The sequence below is a fragment of the Monodelphis domestica genome, chromosome 5 (assembly GCF_027887165.1).
Source record: "Monodelphis domestica isolate mMonDom1 chromosome 5, mMonDom1.pri, whole genome shotgun sequence".
NCBI classification, from domain to species: domain Eukaryota; kingdom Metazoa; phylum Chordata; class Mammalia; order Didelphimorphia; family Didelphidae; genus Monodelphis; species Monodelphis domestica.
Window position 1 is genome coordinate 122,320,637 of NC_077231.1, and position 19,637 is coordinate 122,340,273.

Consider the following 19,637-nt stretch of genomic DNA (forward strand, 5'->3'; position numbering starts at 1 on the left):
ATCTGAGTTCAACTCTCAACTCTGCCATTTACTCAAAATGCAATCCTAGCAAATTTCTTTACTTCTTTGGATCTCAGTTTCCTCATAGATGGTCCCTTTCAGTGCTGAATCCTGTGATCCCCTGGCTTCTCAAACAGTAACACTGTCCATTATAACCTGACTTTTGAATAATTGAATACCCAGGATGTTTAGAATACAATATAGGGTGTCCTAAAAGTCTTAGTGCAGTTTCAAGATTCCATAGCTCAAGTTTAAATAACTCTGTGTGTTTGGGGAAGGGGGAAGATCCTTGTGGACTGTAAAGAACCCAGTCAGCAGCAAGAAGCAACTGAGGCAGAGTCATGAGCATACCCAATTTATTAGGGAGATCAGTGGTCCCTAATAAATTGGATCCAAGACTTTTTTCTTGATCCAAGACCCCTCTGTTCAGGGTACTTGGTAGTTTTATAGCTTTTTTTAAAAACCAAAAATAAAATAGGGTAGTATAGTTCCATGAATGGTCAGCTTTAGAAGTGGGGGAGCTCCTATGATTGGTTAAGGGTGTCCATCAATCATTTGTCCTTTGTCAGTAGGCTTTCCACAGGCCATTGAATACTAATATCTTGTCAGCAGTATTTTGAGGACTTTCCCCAGTCATAAGACTATGTCAGCAGCATCCTAGGGTTCACAAATACTGATGGGGGTGATGGGGAACCCTGGGAAGTTGCATTAGATTTTAAAGCAAAGGCCACTTAGAAGAGGCAGTAATGTATCATGGGGTAGAGTGTTGTTGCTGATAAAACAAATTCCTAAAGGATCAATATCATTCCTTATAACAGGCCTATAATTCTTATATATCAAATACATTGAACATAATCACTGATACATTAAAATTGCCACCAATACACAATAGGTTAATTAATCCTAACCTACATCACTCTTATATCTACAAAATTAACTAACATAATTCAAACTGAATTCTGTTTTGCTTGACAAACACTGATACTCGTTACATTGCAATGAAATGAATAAATATTGGTTAAATTGTAGGGGGAACACAATTTTTTTTCACATCCTCAAGAAATATGTGCTGTGGTTCCTTCCTCCTAAATTGCCAGCAAGGTAATCAGAGAGCCAGGCACAGAAAGCAAACCGAAGATGAACTGATAGCCAGTGAGATGAGTGTTTATTTAGAACTTGGGGTTTGAATAAGACATTGAGTAAATAAGTTCTGGGGAGTGATCAGAATAAGCTGGATTGAAACAAAGAGCTTTCTGGAGGAGGTGAGGTTTGTCTAGGGTTGTTTGTTTTAACATCAAAGAGTATATGAAGTTATGGTCTTTTTTGGGTATAAATTTTAAAGCATATATTAAAGTTAACATGGTAGTAACAAAAGTGCCCTGCTTGTCTTTGTCACTTTCTCAATTTCCTTCTGCTATTTTTATTTGTAAATTTAAAAAATAGTATTTTAAATTTAAATTATTTTAATATTTTTTGGGAATAGTATTTTTTGGGGAATAGTATTTTTTGGGAATAGTATTATCATTATTTGCTAATTCCTTCATCTTCCCAAACAGAAGCCTTCTCTTATAGCACATAAGTAGTTAAGCAAAACAACTTATCTGATTGACTGTGTCAAAATTGCATATCTCTGCCTCAGATACTTCCTAGCTGTGTGACCCTGGACAAGTCACTTAACCCCAAATCACCTAGGCACTATTGCTCTTCTGGCCTAGAATCCATATCCAATTCTAAGAGTTTAAAAAATGCATGCCTCTTTCTGTACTTCTCTACCAACAGGTGGGAAGGATACTTCATCAATGGTCTTCGGAAGTCCTAATTGGTCACTATATTGATCAGAATTCTGGACTGTTTCATAATTGTTTTCCATTTTGTAGGGATTTGGAAGAGATGATAGAATGAGATATTTGAGTCCAAAAGGGACTGTAGAGGTAATTTAGTCCAATATCTCATTTGATAGATGAGGAATATGAGATCTGCAGAGATCACATAAATCACAGTAGCAGTCTGGATTTGAACCCAGCTCCTCTAACAGCGAGGTGGTACAATGGATAGAGTGCTGGTCCTGGAGTCAGGAAGCGTCATCTTCCTAAATTCAAATCTAGCCTCAGAAACTTACTAGTTGTGTGACCTTGGGCAAGTCATTTAACTTTGCTTCAGTTTTCTCATCTCTAAAATGAGCTGGAGAGGGAAAAGTAAACCACTCCCGTGTCTTTGTCAAGAAAGTCCCAGATGGGGTCATGAAGAGTTGGACACAACTGAAAAGACAACAACAACAATCTCCAACTCCAAATCCAAAATTCTTTCCACTGTTCTGTGCAGAGGGGATAAAGGATGAAAGAAAGGGACAGGGACAAAGGCATGGAGGATGCTCAGGTCACTTTCTCTGGTTTAAAGGATGTTGTGCTTTTTGGGATGGAAGCAGATATATTAGAAAACTACAGTTAGTTTTAGATCAAGGATGGTAGGTAGGGGAGAAGAGAGAAATAAGATGAATGAAGAGAGACAAAAGGAGTTAGGATCATTTGTGTTGAGGAAAAAGCTAGATAGGCAACAACAGTGTACTAATTCCCATTTCTAAAGCAGTCTAGAATTTACAAAATTATTTCCTCCCTTCAATTCTGTAAGGTAGGGAGTACAAGTGTCATGATCTCCAGTTTATAGATGAAGGAATCTAATGGACAACTTAAAGACTGGGAGAGTCAGAGCCAAGACCCAAACTCAGGGTTTTTGACTCAAAGTCCAGTGCCAACCAAAATTGAGGGCTCTTCAAATTCCATTTCCAGATTCTTTCACTGGGCACTGACTTTGGGGGAGAGATGAAAAGGAGGAAGAAACATATTCATTTGCCACTCTATTCTCCTCTTTCTCCTGCTTATTGACAGCATAATACAATACAGTATTTGTGGGATTTCCATATTTGAGTGAATCTTTAAACCCTTTTTTGAATCCTGAAGATTTGCTGTAATGATATTTAATGCCATGGAGAATTAGAAAAGAGGAAGTGAGTAGGACTGCTTGAAATTAGGCTGAATAATTTCTTTTCAATGCAGAGACATGGGAACAGGTGGTGGTTGTTCTGTATTAATGGAAGCATCTTTTACAAAAAAAAAATCTATCCTGGGAGGTTGAGAAAAGATGAACTTAGACCATTTTCTCCCCCCCCCCTTTTTGGAAACCTTTACCTTCTGTCTTAGAATTGATGCTAAGTATTGACTCCAAGGCAGAAGAATGGTTAGGGCTAGACAATTGAAGTTAAGTGACATGCCCAGGGTAATCCATCCAGGAAGTATATGTGGCTAGATTCAAACCCAGGACTTCCCATCTTCAGTTCTTGTTTTCTAGAACATCTAGATGCCTCTTAGATAATTTTGAACTATTGGTCTCACTATAAATGACATTGCAGTGTTCTTGAAATCTCTCCTCTATTCGGTCCCTAAATTGATCAGTCATTGAAGCTGGTCTTCATAAACTCATAGAATCTCAGAAGAGAATACTATAGAGAGTCATAAAGTCCTGTAGTCCACACCTGAACCAAAATCCCTTTCCTAGTATACTTACAAGTAGTCCCCCAGACTCCATTTGAAATTGATTCCAGCTTTAGGTGACCCATCCCATTTTGAGATAACTAGGTGACGCAGTGGATAGAGTGCTGGGCCTGGAGTAAGGAAGATTCAGCTTTCTGAGTTCAAATATGGCCTCAGACACTTCCTAGCTATGTGACCCTAGGCAAGTCATTTAACCCTGTCTGCCTCATTTTCCTTATCTGTAAAATGAACTAGAGAGGGAAATGGCAAACCACTCCAGTATCTCTGCCAAGAAAACTTCCAAAACAGGGTCATGAAGAGTCAGATACAATCAAAACAACTAAACAACGAGAACAAGAAGTCACTCTTAGGAATTTTTCTCCTTATATTGAGCCAAGATCTTGCTCTTTGCAACTTCCATCCATCACCTCTATTTCTACCTTGTGTGGTAAAGTAGAACAAGTTTAATCTTCCATAAAACAACTCTTCAGATACTTGAAAATTGCTGTCTTCAAGTCTTGTCTTCTCCAGGCTAAATATGTTCAGTTCCCTCAATAAAGATAGGTAAGAGAGTTGTAATTTCATTGGTGCAGGATGTTTCTAGGAAGGTACTTTCGCTACCAACTCATATTTACTTCTTTGCAAATTAGTCTTAGAGAGGGGCACCAAGAGAGACACCGTCAGTATATGTCTGAGGTGGTCTCTTTCTGACTTTGAGGCTAACTTTTTCTCCCTTATGCCCTACTGCTACTGCGCAGTCTTTGTGTGGCATGGTTTCTAGTGCTCTTGCCATTTTGCTACCCTCCTTTGGACAGACTCTAGATCAGCAGTGCTTGACATTTAAAAAAATGTTCAAAAGGTTTTTATTTAAAAATAAAATAAAAAAGCTTTGGTATTTGAAAACTCCACAATCCTTGATCACCAGGAAGCCTAATATTTTCCATCCCAAATCCATCTCCAAACAGTCTGAAAATCCAATCAGATAAATCCTATGGACCTCTTTTCAGAGTGATGCTTTTCAATAAATGAAAGAAATGATAAACTTTGGTTGGAAGTTAGTGAAAATAAAGATGCATTTCCTTTCCAAGTTCATAGACTCTTCAAAATCTATTCATGGAACCTTGAGGACTCCAGATTGGGAGAAGAGAGGTTCAGGTTAGTTTAGTCTCTTTTAAACTGCCAGTATCCTTGATAAAATATAGTACCCGTGGGCAGCTGGGTGGCTCAGTGGATAGAGAGCCAGGTCTGGCAACTGGACCAGGGCATCCTGGTTTTAGGTTGTGGTCTCTGACTCTTCCTAGCTATGTGACTCTGGGCAAGCCATTTAACCCCAATTATTTAGCCCTTACTGCTCTTCTTTCTTGGAACCTAGTATTGACTCTAAGAAGAAGATAAGGGTTTAAAAATGTAGTGCCCAGAACTGACCACAATATTAACATTATATCACAAAGATTATATCACAGAAGCTGACATATAATTAAGCCCCAAACTGGATTTTTTTTTCTTGCCACAATATCACATTGTTGACTCATAGTGTATTTTCAAGTTCAGGATCTTTTTCATGTCAACTGGCATCTAGTCATTCCTCTCTATCCTATATTTACCCAGTTGATTTTTTGTAACATCTTTATAAACTTCATATGTATTCCCATTACATTTCATCTTATATTTGTTCTATTTTTCTAACTGATGATAAACTATTTGGAGTCTGAGATTGCCATCAAATTCACTAACTTTTCTTTCTATCTTTGTGTCATCTGCATATTAAAAAATCATGGGACCTACATCATTGATAAAAATGATGAAAAGAAGTATAGGGACCCCCCTAATCCCTCTCCATAGAACTGATGCCTGGGTTACTCCACTAGAGTCCTTCCAAGTTGACAGCAATCGAATAATCACTACTCTTTATTTCTGATCATTTAATCAGTTCTATATCCACCCAACTCTTCTATCCTACAGCTGCATCTTTCTTGTCTATAAGGATCCCCCCCCCCCCTTTAAAACCCTTGACTTATTAGAATCAATATTGTGGATTGGTTTCAAGGCAGAAGAGAGGTAAGGGCTATGTAATAGGGATTAAGTGACTTTCCTAGGGTCACACAATTAGGAAGTGTCTGAGATGAGATTTGACCACAGGACCTCAATTCACTATGCCATCTAGCTGCTGCCCTTCTATAAGGATTTAATAAAAGATTTTGTCAATAGTTTGCTATAATTCAAGTATACTATGATTATGACATTTCTCTATCTGTTTAAAAAGAAAAGGGTGTTTCTATTCCCACAGTTTTTCCTCTGACTATAGTTAGCATTCCACACACAGAAGAAAAACAACCGCTTGATCACAAGGGTTGATGAGGATATGATTGGGGAGATAGACTCTAAATGATTACCCTAACGTAAATATTAATATAGAAATGGATCTTGATCAATGACACATGTAAAACTCAGAGGAATTGCGTGTCAGCTATGGGAGGGGGGTTGGAGGAGGACAGGGAAAGAACATGAATCTTGTGATGGAAAAATATTCTAAATTAATTAAATAAATATTTCAAAAAAAATAAATAAAAGAAAATGGGTCAGTTTGGCATAACTTCTTCTTGGTGAAGCCACACTGCCTTTTACAGATCATTGCTTCCCTTTCTAAATTTTCAAAAACCATTCCTTTTATAATATGCTTGAGATCTTTGACAGGAAGTAGTTTAATTCATTAACCTATCATTTGAAGAAGTCTCTTTTAATTCCCTTTTTGGAAAATTGAAACATTTGTCTTATACTGTAATTTTCCCATAGAATGTAGGATTGTAGGATTGTAATCTTAGAATTGGAAGGGACCTCTGAGGCCATGTAGTCTAACCCCTCCCTTTTATAAATAAGGAGACTAAGGCTAAGGGAAATTAAGTGATTTGCCCAAGATAACAAAAATAATAAGCATTAGGGTCATGATTTGAACCTAGGTCTTCTGACTCTAGTAGTCAAGACTCTGGCCTATCATGATTTCTCTTTTCTATTAAAATAATTTCTCTATATATTTTAAATACTTACCTTCCATCTTGGAGTCAATACTGTGTATTGGTTCCAAGGCAGAAGAGTGGTAAGGGCTAGGCAATGGGGGTCAAGTGGTCACACAGCTGGGCAGTGTCTGAGGCCATATTTGAACCTAGGACCTCCTATATCTAGGTCTGGCTCTCAATCCACTGAGCTACCCAGCTGTCCCAATTTCTATCCTTTTCTGAATAGTTCTCCATACCAAATAGTCATTTCTTCTTTCTTATGATTTTTCAAAGCTTATAGACAATCTCAAATATCATATCAGCCAGTTCTTTTAGTACCCCTTTCACCTGAACCTGGTGTTATGAACATTCTTACTTATCTTGAGTTGCAGTTGCATTAATCAATTTTAGCCCATAATTCCCAGCCTGAAGATGATTCTCAGGTGAACAAAACATAAGCAAAGAGAGCTGAATAGTGGTACTCTCTCTTTGTCATCCATCATTCATCATCATTTCATTCATCCTGAGTAGGCCTACTTGTCCTTTCATTGTTCTTGGCATTCCTTGAAGATCCCATTTCAGTATAGGCTTTAAGACTGCAGAGGTTACCAACTTATGTTCTATGCTTGTCACAAAGAGAAGGGACATCTTTGGGTGAGAATCATCAAACACCTTTGAAAACCAAAGGACATCCCTTCTCATGCATCTCTAGCCTTCCTCTCTCTAACCTAGAAAAGGCCACAATGGAAATCTTGGTGGAAAAGAGGGACTATATTAATCCTTAAGTTACTCATCTTTCTTTCTATCTTCTGTATCTACTAAAAAACAAAAACAAAAACAAAAACCTCTGTGTAGAGAAGCACCTCTTTACAGACTTTTTTTAAAAAAAGGATATGTGTGTGTATATATATATGTATATATATATATATACACTCCATATATACATATATGTATATATGGAGGGGGGGAGAGAGAGGGAGAGAGAGAGAGAGAGCAGGCTTTGAATCAGGAAGACCTGGGTTCAGATCTTGTTTCTGAGACATACTGACTGGGTGGTCCTCAGCAAGTCAGTTAATATCTGTCAGTTCTCAAACAGTATAAGTTGTAAAAATACTTGCTGGTCTGTGTTGATGGACATGAATTTACCCACACCAATGAAATCACTAAATTCATCAAATTCATCCTGCACAGCCTACCCCCTCTCCCCCACCCCACTATCCCCAATCTAAGTTGTCTGATGAGCTCCCAATACAGTCTAACTCTTCTCTTTATCATAGAGATAATTCCTTTCAGAAGTTTTAAGAATACTTATCCTTGTCTTGGGCAAATTTTAGGCTGTTATACAGTTATTCTTTCTCTGCCATTTTTGAAATTTGTTATTTAAAACTTGATAATGTTTGCTAGATGATGTTTGTAATTTCCACTTTCTTGATCTGTATTTTCCTCCTTGTCAAACGAGGAGGGTAATTCCTACCACTAGATTTTAGAGTTTCTGGAGGAAGAGATGAAAGAAATTGGGATTATTTATTGCCAAGAGCCATCAAAGACCACTCTGTTTGACACAGTCACGTGTGGAAACCAGGGGTTGCAAAGTGGTCCCCAGGAAGGATGGAAACATCTACTCAGACCCTCCCTGAGTGACTTTCCTTATTAACATCCCCTTATTATTGGAATTGCTATGATTATTATTCTTACTTAGCCCCAGGAAAAATAGATGAGAGCAACATGCTTGAAGTGTTAATATAGATGTCCCACCCTGTCCCCTCAGAATATCACCAAGAGATTTTACTCACAAAATTAAACCTAAGGATTCTTATGTACCCTCTTAGATAGGATCCTCTTTTCTAGGCATAAAACTTCTGTCAAATCTGTGCTCAGAATTCCCCAAACTAAAACTGGGCTATATTGATTCTACCCTCTGACTCTGCACTTAGTAACAGTGTTTTGTTGACTATCTCCTTAGGCTTCATATCTGTTGTTATGATCTATGGAAACATGTATGTTGAAAATGAAACTTTGTGCCAAGTAGATATGTGACCATGAGGGTATAAAATAAAGCCAAGCCTCAGCCAAGGCTTTTCACAATTCCTGTGATATATGTGCTGTGGGTTCAATGTGAAAGCTGTGTCCCATTCATCATTATCCACCTTTGCCTCCACACCTAGTCGAGGAGCCCTAAAGCCAGGGACAGGGCAGGTCTCAGGAACCCTGGCAATTTATTCTATCATTCTTAGCAAATATTTATCGAGTTTTTCAGTTTCTGTGTTCTCAGTCTTAAATTTTCACAAACCATTCCTTTTATAATATGTTTGAGATCTTTGACAGGAAGTAGTCTAATTCATTGACCTATCATTTGAAGAAGGCTCTTTTAGTCCCTTTTTTGACAATTGAAACACATGTCTAATACTGTAATTCTCCCAAAGAACATAGGATTGTAGGATTGTAATCTTAGAATTGGAAGGCTTTTTGGAGTATGTTTAAAAAAAGTAGAAATTAAAATTCTTGCCTTAATTCATTTATATTATCTTTGAGGTGAAGAACCTTCACAGTCCCTTTCCCTATGCCATGGAAATGAGTCAAACTAGGATGGATAAAGAGTTCTTAGAATCTCAGGAAGGAGTTCTCAGAAACTGACTCTCTTTTCTCAGATAATAATTCATCACCAATGAGAAAGTATTGAGTTTTGTTTTGAGAGTTTTTTTTGGTTATAGGAAAACCTTAATTTTATTAAATTCAAAGAATTCTATATAATCTGCCATTCTAATAAAAGAAAGTTAATTTTTTTTTGTTATCAGGCTATTAGCAAGGTTTATTTATTACAATTCCCAATAGCTCAAAGCATGATGTCTCCAAGTGGAATGGCCCCTCCCACTAAATTCCTTTTAAATCAAATATAAAAGTTTAATTACATAGAAGAGAGAGGCTTCCCCTTAGAATTTATAAATTAAAGGGGGGAAGCTGGGTAGCTCAGTGAATTGAGAGCCAGGCCTAGAGATGGGAGATCCTAGGTTCAAATCTGGCCTCAGACACTTCCCAGCTGTGTGACCCTGGGCAAGTCACTTAACCCCCATTGCCTAGCCCTTACCACTCTTCTGCAAGGTGGAAGGTAAGGGTTTAAAAAAACAAACAAACAAAAAAAACAAATACACAAGTAAGGCAAAACAAATTCTTGCCTAGATCATGTCCACAAAAGTTATGTCATGTCATTCTGCACCTTGAGTCTCTTTCAGTAGAGATGTAGGGCTTTTCAACATGCTCCATCATCAGTTTTATGGATTCCTGGATAGTCATTGCTTTCTTTCAAAACTGTCTCAAGTGTTGAAAATTATATAAATTATTCTCCTGATTATGTTCACTTCACCCTGCATCAGTTCATATAAATCATCCAAGGTTTCTTGGAATTTCACCATCATTTGTCTTTAAACCTTTACCTGTCTTACCTGTCTTAGAATCTCTACTAAGTATTGGCTCCAAGGCAGAAGAATGATAAATATTGGGTAATTGGGGTTGTAACTTTCTGAGAGTCATACAGCTAGGAAAGTGTTTGAGGCCAAACCTGAACCCAAGATTTCCTGTCACTAGGCCTTGCTCTCTATCCACTGAGCTACCTGACTGCTCCTCTTTTATCATATCTTTCAGCACAATAATGCCTATTGCATAATTTGTTCAACCATTCCCTGACTTAATTCCCTCTTAGTAATTTTTAAAAACCCTTATCTTCTGTCTTAGAATTAATACTGTATACTGGTTCCAAGGCAGAAGAATGGTAAAGGATAGGCAATGGGAGTTAAGTGACTTGCCCAGGGTTACATAAATAGAAAGTGTCTGAGACCAGATTTGAATCTAGGACCTTCCATGTCTAGGTCTGGCTCTCTACCCACTGAGGTACCTAGTTGCCCCCCATCCCTCTTAGTTTCTAGTTCTTTGTCACCACAAGCTGATATAAACATTTTTGTACATGTGGATCCTTTTCTTCTTTCTTTAATCCCTTTGGGGCATAGGTCTAGCAGTATTGCTAGTTCAAAGTTGGGAAAGCAGTGGGGAAATATATCCCCCTTTCTGAGTTCTTCTGACCTTAAAAGTTAGTGGTTCCCTGAGACAGGCCCACGAGCACACCTTTGAACAACGGGGCCTTTTAGGGACAAGAATCCAACAATACCAGATTTCCTTTTCTTACTCCTTCAAACCTTTCCTCTGAATCTTCCTGTTTTGTTGAACCTACTGTCTCCCCTGTCACAAACACCTTTATCTCCACCATGAAAGAGAACCCCATATGGACCTTCTAAGTGGGAAATGGAGGTGGATTAGAAGTTTTAAGCTCTGGAAAAGGGGAGATGCAACATTGGTTCACCGAGTCACATAATATTTCTCATTTTGCCTAATGGTGTCTCTTCTGTTTATGACTAGAGTGTATTTAAAAGCATCGCACCTAGATAATCTTTCCTTCTTGTCTGTTTCCTACTCTGCCCTTCCCCTCAATTTCTTATTCCTTTCATCTCTGTCCTGCATTGACCTGTTAAATCTGAGACTCAAAGGAAGACTGAATAGGAGAAGCTGAAGACATAGCTACTCTTTATTCATAAAGATCTGAGAGTTGGAAGAGTCCCTTTCCTTGGATGGATGCCATCTAATTTAAGTGTACTTAACAGATAAGAAAGGAACCATACATTCTCAATCTGAAAGAATGTTAGGATCACAGTGTAGGAAGAAACCTTAGATTTTCTCTTGGCCAACACCTTTATTTTACAGATGGGGATCCTGAGGTTTAGAGAGGTTTGTGACTTGCCTCAAATGATAGTGTTTGTAAATGGCAGACGTAAGAGTTGAACCCTAGACATATGACTCCCAAACCAGCTCTTTCCTTATAGTACCATGCTCCCTGAGATCAGGCAGGACAGATCAATCAGGAGACACCTAAGGACTCTCCTTCCTAGCAGAAATTTTCCCAAGTGTTTTGGAGAATTTCTTGTTTAATAATGACAATGATCTCCTTATATCTCCTCCTAAGTAAATTTTGAAAACTTTTACTTGGTATTCCAGGTTCTCCATGATTTGATGCTAACTCATCTTTCTAAACTTATGTAATGAGCAAAAGATGAAATGACCAAAGAAATAAAGGTTTGATCTTCTGGGCATATTGATTTATTAAGCAATGCATGCCAATTGCTTAACACATCAGGACCATACCCTTCCCTCAGCTTAGGACCTTGAATACAGGGAGAGGCAGATTTTTTTATACATTAAAAACAGTGAATCAAATAGGTCCAATTCATTAAAAGGAAACAATATTAGGTAATCTGATTTCCAACTGGATGAAAAATGAGGGACTTTCCAGATTGGGAGGGGAAGAGTGAACAGGTAGAATTCCCTGATTTCAGGAAAACAGATGTCCTCCTCCTCTCATGAGTTTGTGTACAATCAAAGGAATATGGGAACAATAACTGGTTGGTCAATATAGGGCCAGTATATTTGGGATATACAATTATGAGAAAATTCCTCATAGAAAATTTAGGATTTGACTATTTCGGGTCAATATACTTGGTAAGAGCCTAAACAGAGATACAGGGGGGGCTAGTTTCCCAGCTGCACAAGGCTAGGTTCAAACAATGTAATAAGATTTTCTCTCAGTTCCCACAATTGAATTAAGTTTTCTTGCAAGCAGATTTTGGACTAGATCCATAATTGAATAGAAAGGGAACTGAGTTGGCTCCAGAACTGAGTCACAAGACAGAGTCAGTGTGGTTCACTCAATTCCCAATTGATCATTGGCTATCCTAATCCCTTCGATTCCTTCAATTTTCTCAGACATGTCATATCATTCTCTTCCATACACTCTGTCTCCTAGACAAATGGTGTAGTTTCTGGTCCCTAAACACATTTCTGTCTCTCTGTTTTGGCTAGAATTGTTGCTAATGTCCTCCCTCTTTCTCTTTGCTAGCTGAATTCCTGCCCGTCCCTTAAAATCCAATTAAAGTGGCTCCTCCCCCATGAAACTGTCCTTTGCTTTTCCTCACCCTTTTCAGATTTTCTCCCTGAGACAGCACTCTGCTTGGTACTACTCCAATGCATGTAGGTAGGGTTATGTAATATGGATATTTTTGGTTTGCACCTGAGACCTCACTGGTGTAGGGGATTCATCTGGGGAAATTCCCTTCACTCTGGCAGAGCCACAGCTTCTTCCCAATTTATAATCCAAAGGAGTCTCTTGGGGGCATTGAGAGGGACTTGTCAAGAAGCTCAAAGTTTTCAGAATCAAGGCTCTAATCTGCAGCACTCATTACTTTTCAGTGGGGGCATTTACATTCAGAAATTGGCAATCCGTAAAAATCACACCTTTATTTGTTGTTTTGATGGTTCGTCTAGTTTTAAGAAAGTGTTAATAATGTTATAAATGTTAATAATGCTAATTAACATTAAAAGTATGGGTATTTACTTACCATCATCCCTCTCTCCCTGCCCACCCTTCCCTCTTCCTCTCCCTTCAACCCAGTGGTCAAACATTTACCACCACACTCCTGGCTTGAACTCAGGACTTTCTGACCCTGAGGCTGGTCTTCTAGCCACTACACTTTCTGACTCCTCAATATTATATTAGTATGATTGCCTTTTCTCCACAGGGACTCTCTTAGCTAAACTTTATATTTCGCCCAAAGCCTAGTATGGGATTTAGAACACAGCAGGAGCTTAATAAATGTCTATTGAATGGATGAATGAATAAACATTCCCCTGCTGCAGGAATTTGATTTTGCTACAGAAGAGGTTTGCTTTCTTTGTGGGATTCAGCCAGCCTTGAAAAGACCAATTTGGAAGCAATGAGCTCTTTCACATTGAGCACAGGGAAAAGCTATGCTGCAAATCATAGTACTTGGGGAAGTATTCACATTCATATAGTGCCTTGAGGTTACAAAAGGCCTTGACTTCCATTAGAGTGGGCCCCATTGAGCATCCCACCAACCCTGGGAGGTAAACCCTGGAAGCAGTATCCCTTTTCCACTGAGAAGTTGTGGCAAGTTCCTGATAACATTGACTAATTAATGCTGGAGCTGGGACTTTCCTCCATTGCCCTATGATGTTCTCTCTCTGCTAATTAATAGAAACCTTTGCTGTTTATACTTGTCCAAAGTGTTTGCTCAAGAGGCATCCCTAACCCATATTGCTACACACTGTGTAATGATGGCTGATGAGGATTCTGGTTTCCCAGAATGCCAGAGCCTGGCCCTGGCCACATTGTTAGAAGCTGAGCTTCTCTGTTATCTAAAATATTTCATTATAGTCCCTCCCATCTCAAGTTGTCAGATAGCAGAAGGCTAGAAGGAAGTGGTTGGAAGGTTGCTGTCCCTTCTCTGTAGACCTATTAACTACAGACTAGCCAGTGAGTCAAAACCTTGGTGGTAAATTGACCTTTTGTAAGGGGGAATAGACTTGAGATTTTATTGGTAGTGAGAACACCCTCTATCAAGCAGATTTGCTACTTGGGAGGCACTCCAGAGTGGTAAAGTGATCTTGAACAAATCTGTATATATCAGAAGCAGGCTAGGAAACCAGGTTCCCTGATTCTTAGGTGAGCTCTTTAGCCACTACAACATTTTGTCTCTTATTCTCTTCCTCCTGAACCTTGTGTTATCACACAATGTGCTATCTTTTATATGACCAAAAACAGATATAAATACTTTACCACAGTGAGGAAGTTAAGGGCTTTAGAGAAACATACATAGGTGATTTATAGAGAGAAATCTTTTAGTACATCTGGAAAGCCTAGTAGTAGTGGTAGTCTCTCGGTGACCGAGAATGACTATTGTCTTTGTGCATTATCATCTATTGATGTACTCTCATGTGGCTTTGAAGTCCAAAGGCTGAGGCGCAGAGTTTGTGGCACATGGGGCCTGGGACGCCAGTTGTTACGGGAAGACCGCTTAAAGGGATGACCCGCCAGCCGCGGTGTGCTGACGGGGTGTTTGTAGGGCAGGCAATGTTTGGGACACCTTTTCTAGTCCCCTCCCTTGATTAGGGTGAGCAGTGCTGTCCTAGAGAGGGCTGCTCAGTCGCCCAGGATGCTGCCAAACGTCCCTGCTGCCCACAGGGCCGAGCGACCACTGGTCTGTGGGCTGCCTACGTGCAGGATCGTGACTACAACTGCCAGTGGTCACCTCCACCTGTTGTGTCGCCACTCCCCCATTGCCGCAGGTCTTGAAGAGGGTGGACGGGGTTAGGATAGATGAGTGTGCACAAAGATACTTGTGCGTGAAGGAGATTTAAGTGGAAAAGCCGATGCACAGAGACAGTCCCACTCTCTCGGCGTTGGAAGCCTGGGTCCAGTGGCACGAAAAGTCGTTACACCTGGAGACTTCCTCAGCTGCATTGGATGGCCGTGTTGTCCTTTGTGCTCCAACACGCCCTAAGCACTCCACAGTGCTTTGCTGCGTCGCCCTCTCAGCCATTGAACCTTCTTATTGGTTTCTTCCGTCTGTTCCGCCGAAGCCGTCTTCACATGCTGGGTGAGCAAAGCCCTGGTTCACCAGGGGTCGACGACCCGATGGCTACCCTCACAAGGTTTAGCCGGCCTGTCGAAGCCGTTGCCTGGGATGTGGCCGCTGCCGCATGCTAGCAGCTACTGGGAGCCACAAGGGAGAGCTGGGTGTCAGGTGAGGGTCAGAGGCTGGAGAGCTGCCCTAGGAGGGCACGACAAGCCCTTCATACCAGAGATACTACCCCTCCCTGAGCACCCCATACACCCCAATAAGCTAGTTTTAGTAATAAGCTAGTCTCTTCCAGGCCAATTAGTTAACTCTTAACTTTGGTACTTAAGCTTATATATATATATGTGCATATGTATGTATATATATGCATATATATGTACATATTTAAAAATTTCCCCAATCACATGCAATAGTCTTTTTTCCCCACATAATCTTTTTGCATATGTTTTCTGAAATTACAATATCCAAATTGCTTTTCTTCCTTACTTCCCTTTCTTCTCCCTGAGATAGTAAGCAATTTGATCTGGGTTATACATGAATGATCTTGCAAAATATAGTTTCATATTGGTTAGGTTGTGCTTACTTTGTTAGAGGAGGTAGGCCCTGGGGGAGAGGTTTTTATAGGTGCTTAGATAAAAATTAGAATGTGTATGATCTGACTACTTATTCCATTTGGGGATAGATTTAAATGGTTTTATAAAACTAAAATCCAACAATAAAGCATACACAAATAAAGTGAAAAATAGTGTGCTTTGATCTGCATATAGACTCTATCAGTTCTATTTTTGGAAGGGAATAGCACTCTTTGTCAGAATTGTCTTGGATAACCGTATTGCTCAGAATCTATCTTTCACAGATGATCATTGCTGGATCAAAGGGCATACCCAGTTTTATAGTCCTTTGGCCATAGTTCCAAATTGTCCCCCAGGATGGGTGGATCAATTCACAACTTTACGAACAATGTATTTGTGTCCCATTTTTGCCTGATACCCTCCAACATTTATCATTTTCCTTTACTGTCATATTAGCCAATCTGATGGGTGTGAGGTGGTACTCTTAATCTATTCTTAATGGGCTATGGGGAAACTGTCTAGAGCCAAGTCTATACTACACACTTTCATTCTCCCCTTCCTTTTTTCTTAGTTTTTCCCTTTACTTCTTTGAACAGTCCTCCCTCAGTCTTTCTCTTTCTCTTTCCCTTTTCTTTTCTTTTTTTAAACCCTTACCTTCCATCTTGGAGTCAATACTGTGTATTGGCTCCAAGACAGAAGAGTGGTAAGAGCTAGGCAATGGGGGTCAAGTGACTTGCCCAGGGTCACACAGCTGGGAAGTGTCTGAGGTCAGATTTGAACCTAGGACCTCCCATCTCTAGGGCTAGCTCTCAATCTACTGAGCTACCCAGCTGCCCTCTTTTTCTTTTTTTTAAACCCTTACCTTCTGTCTTAGAATCAATACTGTATATTGGTTCCAAGGCAGAAGAGTGGTAATGACTGGGCAATGGGGGTTAAGTGACTTGCCCAGGGTTACATAGCTGGGAAGTGTCAGAGGCTAGATTTGAACCTAGAACCTCTCATCTCTAGGCCTGGCTCTCAATCCACTGAGCTACCCAGCTGCCCACTCCCTTTTCTTCTGATGGTGTGTCAAGAGCACCCAGTTAAGGATAAAAATTAGTTCTTCAAAATTTTTACTCATACCAAATGCACATGATAATTGTTTATAGTGGAAAGATGTACAATGTCAATTCATGTAGTTTGGAGAGGGGACTTATTCATCTTAATTTCAGGTAATGATATATTTGACTTTGGGGAAGAGGTTTACATATTGACCATTCCTTGCCTCTATCTGTCGGAAGGGAACTCCTTCCCCATTATGTTGCTTTGTTTTTATGTAACCAATCAATGTTTACCATTGAGATGTGCAGGAATAGACAGGCCTTCAGAGAAAGGAAGTTGAAACCAACAAGATGGGAAACCAATCCCACAAGTACTGCCCCCCAATGTGGTGCCAGGCAAATTAAGGAACTATGATTGGTTCTTGAGATGTGACATGGGAGAGCTAGTGGATGGAGAAAACTGCTTATAAAGGTGAGACCAAGGCTCTGGGCACACATTCTCTCAGTCTTCTGGCTGGAGTTTGGAACCTGAAGGAGTCTTTGTTGGTGGTGAACTTCAATCCATCAAAAGGCATATAGGGTAGTAAGCTAATCAACTCTTTACCCCTTTCCTACATTTCCCTCTCTTTACTATCACTACTTGGATGTAATAAAGCTACTAAAACTACTAGCAGACTCATAGTTTAATTTTTAATTATTACATATCACAAATGCCAGGACCAAAGCCTTTACTCTAATTCTTTTTCTTCCCCAGCATTGAGCTGTCCAGAAGGCCAGGTATATCAACAGTGCGGGACTCCTTGCAATCAGACATGTCGTTCCCTCTCCTATCCTGACATGGAATGCAATGAAATCTGCCTTGAGGGCTGTTTTTGTCCTCCTGGGCTATATACTGATGAGAAGAGGAACTGTGTGCCCAAAGCCCAGTGTCCCTGTTATTATGATGGTGAGATCTTTCAGCCTGAAGATATCTTCTCTGACCATCATACCATGTGGTGAGTGTCTCTAATGGCAGCATCCTAGAATCATAGTTATACAAAGGGCAGAAAAAGAGGATAATTTCCTGGATTTGTGATTTCCCATCCCCCTCTCCTCTTTTACTCAAAGTAGACAAAAAGAAATGATACTTTGAACCCCGGGGAATAAAAGAACAGTCCCTATATCTAACTTCTAAATTTAGATGATTTATTTTCTTTTTTGGGGAATCGATTAATAAATACAACTGTCTATTTGGAGCCATTTACTTTTTCATTTCTCAAACAACCCTTAGGAGAATGAGAGGACAAGGGATTCGTAAATAAGATGGCTGCCAGTAAAAACCTTTGTGGCTGAGAAATGTTTTGAACCTAATCTGCAAAGTCACATTGGCTAGTAAAGATCAGGTTTGGAAGTCATCATACCAGTTCTTCAAGGATCCTTTGAAACCTTATTTTGCTTGTTTTGTTAGAGAGGAGGTGGATCATGGGGGAGAGAGTTTTACAGACCCTTAGTTAAAAATCAGAATGTGTGACCTGACTACTTATTCCATTCTGGGAAGGATTTAAATGGGCTTTTATTTTTCTGCAGCTACTGTGAGAATGGCTTTATGCATTGTAGTACCAATGGACTTCCTGGTGGCCTGCTGCCAGATGTAATCTTTGACAGTCACCCATCTCCTCGAAGTGAGTATAGCTAGTCTGTGATGAGTGAATGTGTCCTTGTTTGCCCTCATTTACCACATTATCTGCATGTAATAGAGGAATGACCAATAAGGGCTCAGTCCTTAGAGCACGCTCAACAGACTCTGTCTGCTGCCTGATCCACAAGGAATCTTGGTGAACTGACTTGCTGAAATGAAGAGAGAGGTAACAGCAACAAGCAGAGCATAGTTCCCATGCTCTGAGCCCTGGGTAATCAGAACAGCTCGGTCCTATTACAGCGTGGAGCAATGACCTGATTACCAGACAAGTTATCTCCCTAGACTATTTATAGGTATGATTCAGGTCCCTTAGGGGATGAAAGTGAAAATGAAAGCTTTTAATATAACTTCATCTGCAGTAGGGCAAGAACCCCACACAAAATCAACCATCCAAACCAAAAAACCTTAACACTAACTGTCTGGTTGCCTGTTGCTTTTAGAGGAAATAAAAAGGGTAGTGGTGGGTATGCCTTAGTTGGTTACAAAAGAAATGGACTTTCATTAATATATTTGGTCTTGGGAAGGTGCCCTACCTTAGACTGATCTTGGGGGAGGTGGTGTTGATGTTCAGTTATTCAGTTGTATCCCACCACTTGTGACTCTGTGGACTATAATGTCCATGGAATTTTCTTGGCAAACTGGTGTGGTTGGCTATTTTCTTCTCTAGTGGATTAATGCAAACAGAAGGTAAATGACTCTTTTAGAGTTAATACAACTAGTAAATGTTTTGATTTGAACTTACCTCTTCCTGTCTCCAGTTCCAATGCTCTATCAACTGAGCCACTTAGCTATCTCCTAGGCAAACAGAGGTTAAGTGACTTGCCCAAGGTCACACAGCTAGTGCCAGAGGTCTGATTTTAAGTCAGGCCTTCCTGACTCCAGGCTCAGTACTCTATCAACTGAGTCATCTATCTGCCTCTAAGGAAAGGGGCAGTCTCTGTACCCTTCCCCCTCCCCCCCCAATGATTCCTAGGGAAAGGAAACGTTTTTGGCTCCATCTGATCCCCAGAGTAGAGAAAACCTAGAACTCAACTCTTGAGACCTCAGCAATAAAAGTGGAGGTGGTAGTGGGGGAAGGATGATCTGAATGGAATTCCTCTTGTGACTATATCTACCTATCAATCAGACATTCTTCACCTGCATTTGAGAGAGAACTTTTTTGAAAAGAGCCTTCTAAAAGATGGTATTTTCTTTACTGATAGTGTTAAAAAACAAAAACAAAAAATCAAAAACAAAACAATAAACATGATGGACTTTATCTACCATAGTGTATATATATACAGTCTAGACCAGGGATGACAAATTTTTTAGAGACCAAGTACTCAAAATGCAACCTCACACTGAAAGTGA

General features: G+C 39.8%; 1 protein-coding gene across 2 annotated transcripts in view; it reads left to right on the forward strand.

Annotated features, from left to right (window-relative positions):
* VWF (von Willebrand factor) overlaps window positions 1-19,637 on the forward strand; it is a 229,350-nt gene that overhangs the window by 95,240 nt on the left and 114,473 nt on the right. For both annotated transcript variants that reach the window (XM_056797289.1, NM_001246274.1), the window contains 2 exon segments: window positions 17,364-17,604; window positions 18,176-18,270. In XM_056797289.1, coding sequence (XP_056653267.1) covers window positions 17,364-17,604; window positions 18,176-18,270 — 336 coding nt within the window.